Raw genomic sequence first — 13,248 nt, 5'->3', positions numbered from 1 at the left:
ATTCAAAGAAGGAGTCTGCCTCTATAGTCGAACTGACGTCAACTGTGTACGACTATTGAGTCTGGAAAACTCTAGATTCGATGTAATGTGGGTGCGCGTCAATCTTGCCAGTACGGCAAGATTCTACGCATGTTTATACCGCTCACCGAACCATAGCGAATCAGACACTTCCGAACTCTTCAAACATTTGAGCGATACTATTGATGATCTCTTGCCCCGCTACCCTTCGGCTGAGTTTATTGTTCTGGGGGACTTCAATGTTCATAACGAACCATGGTTGAAGTTTTCAGGCCCAACGGACTCGGCTTGCCGACAGGCGGAATCCTTTGCCATTTGCTACGGATTAGAGAAATTGGTTCAGGAGCCTACAAGGGTTCCTGATGTCCAGACTCACCGCTCCAATCTGTTAGAACTATTCTTAACTACTGTGCCACACGGTTATAAGATTGACATCACAGCGCCTCTGGGATCATCCGACCACTGCCTAGTGACGACATCAATCCCCGTTAGCCTCAGACCAACCAATGAGAGGTTGAGGAGAAAAGTGTGGCACTATAGGTCAGCAGATTGGTTCGGTATGCGGGCCCATTTCAACGCTTTTCCGTGGTCAGCTGTTTGTTTTCGGACTTCGGACCCTTCAAGATGTGCCCAGGAGATTGGTGAAGTCATCAAATCGGCGATGGATGGCTTCATACAATCGACTACTAAAGAAACTGGCGTGGGCTCAAAGCCGTGGTTCAGTCGACAATGCTCCGAAGCAGTTAGTCGAAAAAACGCGGCTTACCGAGCCTACAACACATCTCGAACGCCCGAAAGCAGATCAGCATACAACAAATCGGCAAAGGAATGCAAGAGAATCATTAATAGGTCAAAATAGAATAGAAACAAAATATAATAGATCTTATTAACAAGTTACTAATACGCAGCACTTGCATACTGCAAATAACATTGTATGCATGGACATTTTGGAGGTCTCGTTTTGAAATTTTAAATGTAGACTCATTGTATCAAAAAAAATTAGCGTCCTCGCGAGAGCTCTGAAGGGGGACCATCAGTACCTAAAACAGGGCGGGGAAGTGGTGGGCCTCCTCCAGGTCAAAATTCGAACACGACCTGCAGATCAGCAAAAAGCTGGCTGCCTGCCCGCATGGCAGCAGAGCATTCTGGTCGCTTGCGGGCTCAATAGGTCGAAATTTTTGCAAACCCAGTTTGCCACCTCTTACCAGACCTGACGGCTTACTATCAAACACCGCCACCGAAAAGGCAAACCTATTAGGGAAAATGTTTGCGGAAAACTCGACCCTCGACGACGGAGGTGCTGTTCCGCCGTTGGTTCCTCACTGCGGCTTCTATATGAAAAAGCTGAGGATCCGGCATCGGGATGTACTCCACGTCATACGGGGGCTCGATGTTAACAAAACTAGTGGACCTGATGGAATACCTGCCCTGGTATTGCAGAGGTGTGCTACGGAAATAGTTCCAGTTTTGACAAAGCTCTTCAAAATGTCCCTGAAGTGTGGCACTGTGCCCTCTGGTTGGAAAAAAGCGGTCATTCACCCTATTCCCAAGAAACTCCAACCCGGCCAACTACCGCCCCATAGCGATCACATCAGTTCTGTCCAAAGTGATGGAACGTGTGATCAACGAAAAACTGCTCACATACCTCGAGAAGAACAAAATTATCAACGACCGTCAATACGGATTCCGGCGGAACCGCTCGTGCGGTGATCTTCTCGCGTATGTGACGCATGTTTGGGGGCGGTGCCTGGAACGTCACGGTGAGACCCAAACGGTCGCACTAGACATATCCAAGGCCTTTGATCGGGTCTGGCACCGAGGACTTGTCAACAAATTGCCTTCTTACGGACTTCCCGCATCCCTGTGTACGTGGATTGCTGACTTTTTAAGGGATAAGTCGATTCAGGCGGTTGTTGACGGTTTCACCTCTTCCTCGCACTCCATAAATGCTGGCGTCCCACAGGGATCGGTTCTGTCTCCGACTTTGTTTTTGTTGCACATCAATGACCTTTTGACATGTGCACCGATTCATTGCTACGCGGATGACAGTACAGTTCATGATAGCTTTTTGTTTGACAAGCCCTCAAAGAGCACACAAACTCCAACGGCTTGGAGGGCTTTGAAGCAGAGAATGGACGGTTATCTCGAGAGTATTTCCTCCTTGGGTAAAAATAATCTCGTCGAATTTAATGTTTCAAAGACCCAATCCTGTCTGATTACGTCTAAAAGGGATCCAAATGATAATCTAGTCTCCTTCAACGGAAGCATTCTTCCGAACAGGCCTTTCATTGATATGCTTGGTATAACTATAAGTGACCAGCTCAGGTACGGGGGCTCCATCGAAGCCAGAGTAAAGTTGGCCTCTCAGAAGCTGGGCGTACTGTACAGGGCCCGCAGATACTTTAATAATACAGAACTGCTGACCCTGTACAAATCGCTAGTGCGCCCTACTGTCGAATTCGGCAGCCATCTCTGGTCCGGAGCCCCTAAATACCTGAAAAAAACCCTTGACTCTATGCAGAAACGGGCGGTCCGTTTCATAGATTCCCCAATCTTAACAAACGGACTGCAATCTTTAGAGCACAGGCGTCAGGTAGGTATGCTCTCCTTGTTCTATCGGTATTACAATGGAAGATGCTCTGAGGAACTAGCGTCATTGATCCCTTCAGCACCGGTGCGTAGTCGGGATACACGCCAAACGCGCGCCCAACATTTGTACACAGTTGACATTTGTCACATGAGAACGGGTCGCTTCTACGATTCGTTCTTAAGTTCAACAGATCGGCTGTGGAACGAACTGCTGGCCTCTGTGTTTCCTCCCTCCTACAACATGGGACTCTTCAAGACCCATGTTCACTCCTTCTTCTTCACAAAAAGACCCTCCACACAGCATCCCCAAATATGACATAGGCCCTGAGGGAAATTATTTTCTTCGAGGCCTCCTGTGTGGAGTTAATATAAAAAATAAAAAAAAACTAATTTTGGTTGTATCGTCAGGACAATTTATAATAATACAATCTGAAAAGGATTAGGATATAACCAAAACTAGCTAACACAATCCATAAATTAGTGGTTAAAAATAACTTAAAAGTCACCTTTCATTAATTTAATATATGAATTCTGCAATAAAAAAGAACTTAGAATATTGAGTTATCATCTTCATAATTTCCAAACAAACGAGGATGTTACAAATCAGGCAGAGAATGTTATAAATGAGGTGGGGCAAACCAACGATACTCCGAGTCGTATTGTTATTTGGCCGGGAATAAGCGGAGTGTATCGGGAGTCCATAATACGCTGGGGAAATTTGTAGAGAAAAAATAAACTCACGCTTCGATGGTAAGTCCCTGAATTCCCATCATGAGAATTAAGACAAAAAGTCCGGCTCCAATAAAATACTTAAAGAGGGGATCGGGCTGACTGATGAAAGACAGTTCCCATGAGGCGTCGTGATACAACAATGTGTAGCGATTTATGGTCTTCTCCTTGACGCTTTCCCTGAAATGTTGTCCAAATAGTTATATAACCAACGTTTTATTTATATACACGGTGTTTATTGAAAGTCATAGTACAATGTAGAAAGAATAAATAAAAATAGTAATTTATATTTAAAAATTATTTAGAAAACAAAACAAGAGAATATTCATTATGAAAGAAATGAAGAAGAAAAATAAAAACAAAAAACTCTGCTACGCAGTGACCTCGTTAGGATATGCTAAAACGTTTAATTAGTGCAGCTATATACTTTAATAGAGGCATATTAAAAACATCAGCTAACATAGCATAAGAGTCATCAATGGTCTAATTATAACATAATTGTAGCCTGAAACCGTGGTGTAATTGGAGAGGTGTGAACCGAATTTTTAAAGGGTGTTTTTTTTTAAATGTTGGAAATTATTATCATAAAACCCAAAAATAATACAATTGTGAAGTTCTGCCAATTCTAGGGATAGACACATTATATACAAAAAATACAAATTATTCTGGGTCTTAAAGCCAAAGTTATTCCCAAAAAACATACCAATAGTTCAAAAGCTAAAAGTCGAACAAGGTTATCTACAAAAATCACAGACATCTCTAATTACCATAAAAGCTTCATAAAATAAATGTTTTTCTTGTCACGATCAATTTATTGTTTAATTTAATTTTTTTATAAATTTCATTTCAAGTTGTCTTATTAAAGATAAAGTCACAAGGTGGAAATCTATAATTGTTATTTTTTAGCTATATACTTCACAAGTACAAACTGATAAAATTTAAATTGTTGGTTTTTCGAAAGCGAATAAATGAAACCAACTTATACAATTTTTGGAATGACTTTTTATAGCTAATGTTGTTTGACGTTAAGCCCTCGAATTATTGGTATCATACCAATATGTTGTTTGATACAAAGCGTTACAATATATAAATAGACGCGCTCTAAAAATCTCAAAGGCAAGGTGCACAGGTTCATGGGGTGAGTTTTGTCTGGGTCTTTGCAGCGGATGCGCTTACCCACTTACTGCGTGGTGAGCCAAATCGGTAAAGACTGGTTGAGTAAAAAATCCACACAGCATCCCCAAAGATATATACATAGGCCCTGAGGGATTTTTTTCCTCAGGGCCACCTGTGTGTAGCTAATGTAAAAAATAATAGTAAAAATGGAAATGAATTCTTAAAATAACATTAAAAATTAAGTTGAAAACTAATTGTCAATTTGAGAACTTTAGTAGTTGTAGTTTTAGTACTAAAATGTCGCGCGTCACGTAAGGTCGTGTGCTGCCTCTTTGTAAATTGCCTTAAAAATCATTAACTCAAGTTTGTGAGACAATAGCAATAGTCTAGATTCTAGATGTATTGTAATGTCATTGCCTAGAAGTATTAGTATGATTTTTTGTAGATAACCTTGTTTGACTTTAAGCCGTCGAATTGGGGAATGTTTTGATACTGATGGGAGATGAAGAAGGTGGGGTAGAGGAAAGTTAGAAAGTAACTAACTCTTCAGATATGGTCACTAAATATCGTTATGTTTACCTCACAATTCCCGTAGACATTTGGTCAATGACTTCTGCCATTTGGTCGTCAGCTGCCTTCAACATTTGGCGATAAGCAACTAAGTTGTTATCCATGAAGGCAGTCGTTCTTCTACTGCGAACTGGAACTGCGGTAAAGTCAGATCCCCTGGCCTGTAAAATGATTAGAATTTTTTTTTTTTTTAAGTTTCCTAAATGCATATGTGTAACGAGACGAAAGTGAAGGATCTCGAATACTTTTTCGCTCTCACAGAGGTCATCGTGAATCTGTTATTGGAGATACACCTCATAATTAACCAATGAGTGGCTCGCTCCCCCGCTGCCTGCCGAATGATGTACCACGGACATCCTATAAAAGCGAGTGCACGGCCTTGAACAAAACAGAGATCCGTGCATCTCAAAATCTGATACTGATAGCAAGATGTATCGTCCCTTTCAGTAAGTTTAAAGAGTCTAGAGGAATTCTTTATCTTTCGTACATAGTGAGAGATAACGCATCCTGTCGCCTTTCCCACGAGTGTACTAATATTGTGTTTTTATAACTGTGTATTGATTATTATTATTTTTTTACTACGCATAACCCACGTATAAATTTATTATAACTAACAAATCTTGTCATACCTATATTTGTTTTTTTTTTATCTTGAGGTTACCCAGCCAATGAGTTGACAGCTCTGTTACTGTTTTAGTAATAGTGTCCAAATTAATTAAGTCATCATTTCTGTTCAGCTGAACGATCCTTTAGTCTTTGTTTCTACAATAGCTGACATATAATATACTATTTTTAACTGCTATAATTGGTAAAATGTAGAACTTATTTAGCCATAGCGAAAACACCAATAGTCATAGTTTGGTTACGATATTCAAAGTGGTTCGAAAGATGGTTGTGCATCAAATACAAAGAGAAACAAGATTTATAAAAAATACACCTTATTCTTTAATAAAAAAACGATAATTTCACAAATTGTCGACGAAAACGCAAAGCATTTTAAATTGTAAGAAAAGTATCCCATATCTTTCTCCATCATACAAAGCTACTGAACTCAGACTATGAAACTTCTCCATTAAGAGTAATGAAGTTGCCTTCGGAGAGTAATTTGCAATGTATAGTGAAGTATCTCATAAAAATGTACGTTTCCACTCGTTTTAACATGTCTCATGAATATTACAATTAATGCTTTAATGTTGCCTGCATTAGATGACTCTTTCATGTATTATTATGTATATATTTAATCTGTAAATATAAAATTATTATCACAGTTAAATATATATTTTTCCGAACTAGAGTAGGCAACAAGTAACAGCACGCATCGAATTGACCGTAAAAAATTAGCCACACCTCGCGCTTGTGAAGACAGGGTTGAAATCGCTTTGTTACGTCTCCAACAATTTTTATGCATATTTCGTGAAGTTCAGTCCAAAAACAGCAGAATTCTGGTGGTGAGGTATAAATTTCTCACCACTTACTACAAAATAAAACCAACTTTTTATGAGATTAAGATTAAATTAACATTCCGGTGTATGCATTTAAAATAAAATTACTGTTTTTATAAAATTTTAATATCAAAGGTGAAAAATAGGTCAAAAGGGCTAACCACATTTTTACTTAATTTTTTACTCTAATCATAGAAAAATTGAGAACTCAATATTTCTCGTTTTGTTTGGGAAATTTTTAAGAAAATTATACCTTCACTTTAACTCGTTCATATAATACAAAATAATAAATAATTTTGAAAGTTAAACCGTTTGTTACGATAGCGGCGCGAATATGAACTTTTTGGCTATTTCCAGGATTTAATCAATGGATTCCAGTATAAATATTTGAAGCAAACTGGAAACAATGATTATTTCTCTTTCTAACGTCAAAAAAATCTATTTCCGTATGAAGAAAATTAAAAATACTTTTACAAAATATAGACGCCTGGTCATATATGACCATCAAACGCTGGACGGGTTAAAAGACAAAAATAAACCTTCTAGTTAAAGTAGGCACTGTAACTTACTTTTTGACCTTTCTTCATCCACTTATCCATGCCGACTGAGGCCCTTCTGTATCCAGTCTGCAAAAAAAACCACAAAAATTATCAGTTTTATTAATTAAAACATTTCAGATATAAATATTTTTTTCTGGAAGGTTAAAACTGTATATGATTGTATTGCTTTTTATTCATAACATAAAAAGCTCTGGAAAAATATAAGTTAATGTTTTACCTTGAGTAATTTTGATACCAGGAATGTTTCAATTTTATATTGGGCTAGAAGTGGATCATTTCTCGCTTCGTAAAAAGGTTCTATTACGTAATCCCTTGCATCATCATTCAATTCCAGCAATGTCCTCTTTGTTATGTGAACTTTCCTGGAAAAGCATTTATAATAAATATACTCCAGTTACGACAAATATCAGTGTAGTTTCATATACTACTTTAATTAAAGGGATCATCTTGATAATTATGACTGTTAAGAATTAACCAGGAGAAGGATAATGGATTATAATAAAATGTAAGATAATGCAATCATCAGTGCATGCAATATACATTTGATGTTTATCTTGATTACTACGTTGATAGATGAAGATAATAAACTTTCTGGGTAATTATTATTGTTCTTCCGTTTAACTAAAATACTTGCTCATTCTTAAATTATTATATTTTATAAATTTACACGAAATAACGATTATTAAGTCGATGATGGAAACCAATTTTTTCTTCTCATCTGCGAAAGAACAGAATATAGTGAGCAACTTTTATTTTACCTAACTTCAAACTAATGTTAATTAGGAAAATATTAAAAATTTCTCATTATAAACATATTCTAAATTCAATGTAACAGAGCAATCATGCATTAAGAAAATATTTTAAGTTAATTTCTGATTTCATGAAAATGGCACGAGATTCGGAATTTTATAGGCAATTTAGAAAAATTTATTATTTCAATAAAAAAATTTTAACAGATATTTATTATTTCTAACCTATTTTAGTATAATTAAAATTCTGTGAAAAGCTCCCGAGTGAAAAAATAAGGGGGAATATAAAACAAACCCAGCTCTTCCCGTAGACTCCATTTTGTTTGCTATGGTGACGTCTTTGGACCAGATGTCAAATTGCCACTTCCTTATGCCAATAAGCCCGCACATGATGTCACCAGTGTGGACGCCGATTCGCATGTCAATATTTAGGTGTCTCTTCTCTCTGATAATAAAAGAGAACGTCATATATTTTAATACATTCAAAGTATTAGAAACACCTACTTACTGAAGTAAAGTACCTTTAGACATAAAAAAAATTCATTGCGATTAGCGATTAATACCACCAGAAAATCTAATTGACCATCACTAGTTTTTTAAGCTTGTTTAATTAGTGCGCCCTGGGAACCATTTATTAGATAACCAACACCTCTGCCATAGGTCACCCCGAGTGTTTCGCTACGTTTGCTGATTTAGCAGGAATGCCCGGGTTTATCGGATGAGGTGTGTTAAGGATGCGCCTGCCCATCAGCTGCATGGTGTTCCAGATCGGGAGAGGCTGATTTGGGGAGACCTTTTGACCACTCCAACTGGTCTCTCGACCCATCGCCTTTCGCCGCAGTCGAAGGGATGTATTCATATATCCATCACTTCTGATTCCTTCCAGACCCTCGTACCCTTTACCTTCCCAGAATTTCTTCTCTTTCCTTTCCTTAAAAAAGACTCTCCAAACAGCATCCCAAAAGGTGACATAGGCCTTGAACGAAATTATTTTCCTCATGGCTACATTTGTGCGGTTAATAAAATTTAAAAAATTATATGAATAATTTTTAAAGTACAGTTAAGTACAGTTCTATTCAACCCACAAAGGTACACATATTTTAAGCAGGTTGGAGCAAAATTACTAACAACTCGCAGAAAACTTACTGATGTATAATATTACTAATTTAATTGATAGGTTTCATGTTAAACTTTTAATAAAAAAGTAATGTATTAACGCGACGTCAGAACACGTGATCATAAAAATCATTATATTTTCTTAGTTCGTTATTATATATTAACAGGACAAACGCACGTGCATGAACCCGTGTTCGGATGTTTTTGAAAAGTACTGAAATTTTATAAGGAAACGGTCAGCTGTCCCGTTTTTAACAGGATTTTAATAAATCGGCAATACTTATTTTCTCCGTGAAGGCCGAGAGTGAAATCAAATTGACTCAACATTTATACAAATATCAAAAAATGGCTGATCATGCCCTGTATACAAAAATCATAATATTTTATTAAATAAAAAAACTATGAAATTGTAAAAACATACCAATATTTACATTTAAAAAACTTTTATTGACTGAGTTTCAAACTTAAACTTGAGATTAAACACAAAAATCACCGTATATAACAACATATAAACATGGCTACAGACGAAATTTAATTTCGTAGAAAAGGGTTTAACATGTAAAATTATTTTTAAAAAGAATAAAAATTCCAACATTACAGGAGGTACATAGAAGTTAAGAGTCAGTGTCCCGGTCTGGCTTTAGGTGGTTTTGGTTGAAGCAGCGGGGATGAATTGGCTGCAGCACAGACCACATACTATCACATTCAATTGATTATGTGAACTCTTTTATGACTGAATGTGAATTATTCCTAGTAATTGACCTACTCTCTGCAACAGTTATCATAATTTAAATTCTTCCGCAGATTTTTATATAGCTAAGATAAAAATATAAATTATTTATAGATTCCAAAATATTTTTGTTGGTCTAGGTACATCTGGCAAAGTTAAATTAAATTGACCTGACTGCTGGAATCTTTGTTCGTTAATGGACCAAAGATAATAATATCGCCTAGTTCAATTTTGTGAATCGATCAGAAATGAAGATTGTCTTAATATTTTGTTTTCTACATTAAAAAGGCCATAATTTTATGAATCTAGATGACCTAAAATAGGTATTCATAGCATTCAAATAAGTAACATTTTAAGGTACTCTCTCATACTCAAAAATGACAGAAAATTCTAGCATTAATTTCCGGATTCAAATGAATAGGAGGATAGACTACTATCCAGTAAATTGTGAACATTTTTCGCAAATTCTCGTTTGTTCTTCTTGTATCGCGTGTTAGGGGGGTAGGGGGAGTCAGGTTGATGGACCGGTGTCTCACCTCACTTCAGCGATGATTGATATCATCTCCAGGCCGAGGTCAACGCAGCTCTTGGCGTGTTGCGGGTTGTGCTTGGGCACCCCTGACACGCAGTAGTAGCAATCGCCGAGGAACTTAATTCGTAGCACGTCATTCTCCTGAAACCATATGGAAAATACTTGTTAATATTTTATTTCACTAATTTACTCCCTTATTATGAAATGAGACTGAGTTAAGAAATGTATACATTTTTTGGAGAGGAAACCTCTAATTTGGCTAGACAATAAAATTCTTCTAAGGTTTTTCTTCTTAAATTTATGTTCACTTTTGAAACGGTAAGATTATTTTTGAATGATATTTATTTAATTTGAAGATTTTTTTAATAACATTACTGATTGGGGTATAGGTCGTATTTGCAGTGACAGAAACCTTGTTAAATTCGTTGTAGGACATGAAAAACATATCGATCTTTCGATCAACTACTTTTAAGTACATAGCTCTCTCCACGGGTGAGTTCATAAACAAATTTGTGCGGCTTCCTTTACAATAAAGGAGGTTATGACGACGTCCTCGAGAGTGAGTGTGACTCTGGTACAAATAAATTTATTCGAAGTCAGAATATCATTGTAAGATATGGAACTGTTTAGTAAAAGATACATACCTAATAGAAACATATTTAATCAAGGCAATACCTCTACGTGTTTCTAAGGAGTGGTAATTAGTCATGCCCCGAATATAAATACATGGGTATAGCTAAGGGTAATATCCGTAGAGACGCAAAAATAAAAATCTTAACATTAATTTATAAAATCTTTCAACGCAAAAAGTCATATAGACATCGAAGATTCGTAGCTGAGAAGAAAAATGCGTCGGATTCCCGTCCCGGAGTTTTTATCCTCTAGGTTCCTCTACTAGCTAAGTCCTCCATCATTGCACATATTTTTGTTCCGCTTTTAACGATTGATGTAGGAGTAATTCAAATGCTGAAAAGTTGTTCGTAACTCGGGAATGTTTGACATGTAGTGGTGTTCGGAAACTCATAGTGGGTATAAGCGGGAAACTAATTAATATATTATTGTTACATTTGAAGTCCATTTTGTGGTAGGCATAACTTTTATATTTGAGTAAATCAAAATTAAATTGAAGAAAATCGGTTGTTAGGGGGGTTAATATCAGCTGTACGTCTTCTAAAATCCGTCGAAGCATAGACCAACCCCCAAAAGCTCTTTAGTTGCCGAAAGAAATGGAATAAGGTTTTGAAAAAAAATCTGAATGCTCAAATCACAAAAATACTAAGTTTTTAGATTCTCACGGCCAAAAGCATTTTTTGTTGTTTGTTTTTGGGGTGTTATGCCGTGTTGCGCTAACTCCTTCTTTAGCCGACGTTTCGGACAGCGTTGCAGTGTCCATCATCAGGGCAGATCCGGTAGACACATCTTCGGATCTACCGGATCTGCCCTGATGATGGACACTGCAACGCTGTCCGAAACGTCGGCTAAAGAAGGAGTTAGCGCAACACGGCATAACACCCCAAAAACAAACAACAAAAACACAAAAATACTGTTTTTTGGCTTCTCCAAGTAATACATTCTCCAGTGTCTAGCTTGTACTATGAGTTTCCGGGCACCGTGTATATGTTCTTAAATATATTGTTTATGTGGATTTTGTTAATGATGTATGATGTGTCTTCGATTGATGAACCACCATTGTTTTATCTAAATCATAATTATTTTTTTACGAAGATCAATTTTACATAACAGATACGTTGGTTATTGCTGATATTTATCTAATTAATTCGACTTTACAAAGTTGAATCGATGAACTGTTGGAATGAAGCAGAAATCGTGTTTCAAGACAGACGAGTGCAAAATTTTACGACTATAGCTACCCTTCGAGGGAAACTGTTAAAGTAGTGAATTTGTTAAAAATTGTCGAGTATTTTACTACGTTTTTACATTTAAATCTCCGTCCTAATAATATATGTAAGTAGACTTGGTATGCGGGAACGGAGGTTGTCATGTGCGAGTAGCAAGCTTAAATAAAATCAACGTTTGAACAAATAGAGCCTACCACCACTTCTGAATTTCAATAAGGGAAATGTAAAGAATGACAGCATTATTTCGTTTGCTCGGAGGAACAAGAAAAGCTTAAATACAATTTTCCTTCGGGGTGTTGTCTTTATTTTCCCATTTGGTAACACGCAATACCTTCTCATGTTTTTTTTTATCTCAATATTAACACGCTATTTTTCATATTCTGTTCATGAATTTATTTTGTACGTTTTCTCGTTGTTTCGTAATTTGATCGTAAATCTCTGAAAACGTTAAATTCCAGATGAATTTCGTAATAGCAGAACATAAATAACCATAGAAAAAAATATATTGTTTAATGGAGTCTCGTTTCATTCGTTTATTAACTATCCCGCAGCCAAGTGGGGGAGTAGGTAGTATCCAAAATTACTATCCTCCTTATAGCAGCTTAAATACTTAACATAGCATTTTAGTATTTTACGTATTCCTACGCAAATACATAAGTTATCATTAATAATTCAAATAATAATTGGGATTTGTATAGTTTAAAAGCCCATTAGACAGAAAAATCATGGGGTCTTCGGATGACCCACTTGGTTACAGACGCTTTGTTTGGCATCTTGGCCTGTCAAGAGTTAACGAACTAATTTGTAAGTAAAAGTAAAAAAAAAACAATAAAAAAAATTTTTTATCAGTATAGCGGAAATGTATTTAGATATAAAGATATTAACTTTACCTCAGACGCTTCATCAAATCTTCCGAATAATTCATTTAGTGTCTCGACAAGCTCTCGCGCTGGAAGTGTTGTGGTTATCATAGTGTAATTCACTATATCTGCATACAAAATACTGACGTTCTTATGCTCTTCAATGTACAGGTGGCTGAAAAGAAAATCGATTAAATTTATTTGAACTTACTTACTTGTCCTTAATGGCGTTAATTATGATAGTTTATTTAAAATTAAAACTCAGTTTCCAAGTATGACTAAAGCCGGGGGGAAATATTTTTCACTTCTTCTAACACAGCAAACTTATTTTGTGGCACCATTTTAATTTAAATTAATAAAATACTTCGTTTTTACCAC

General features: G+C 36.4%; 1 protein-coding gene across 1 annotated transcript in view; it reads right to left on the bottom strand.

The window, feature by feature from the left end:
* The window catches only part of ACXD (Adenylyl cyclase X D), a 47,568-nt gene that overhangs the window by 22,007 nt on the left and 12,313 nt on the right, over nt 1-13,248 (bottom strand). Inside the window, exons 7-13 of the mRNA XM_089647808.1 lie at nt 12,901-13,045; nt 10,156-10,292; nt 8,069-8,218; nt 7,242-7,386; nt 7,034-7,090; nt 5,032-5,183; nt 3,349-3,516 (exon numbers count right to left, since the gene is read on the bottom strand). Coding sequence (XP_089503934.1) covers nt 3,349-3,516; nt 5,032-5,183; nt 7,034-7,090; nt 7,242-7,386; nt 8,069-8,218; nt 10,156-10,292; nt 12,901-13,045 — 954 coding nt within the window. The remainder of the gene's footprint in view (nt 1-3,348; nt 3,517-5,031; nt 5,184-7,033; nt 7,091-7,241; nt 7,387-8,068; nt 8,219-10,155; nt 10,293-12,900; nt 13,046-13,248) is intronic.

This window comes from Hesperophylax consimilis, chromosome 3 (genome assembly GCF_061612785.1).
Source record: "Hesperophylax consimilis isolate HC1 chromosome 3, BYU_Hcon_1.0, whole genome shotgun sequence".
Lineage (NCBI taxonomy): Eukaryota > Metazoa > Arthropoda > Insecta > Trichoptera > Limnephilidae > Hesperophylax > Hesperophylax consimilis.
The sequence above is the reverse complement of the archived record's forward strand: the minus strand, read 5'-3'. Positions and strand labels throughout refer to the sequence as shown.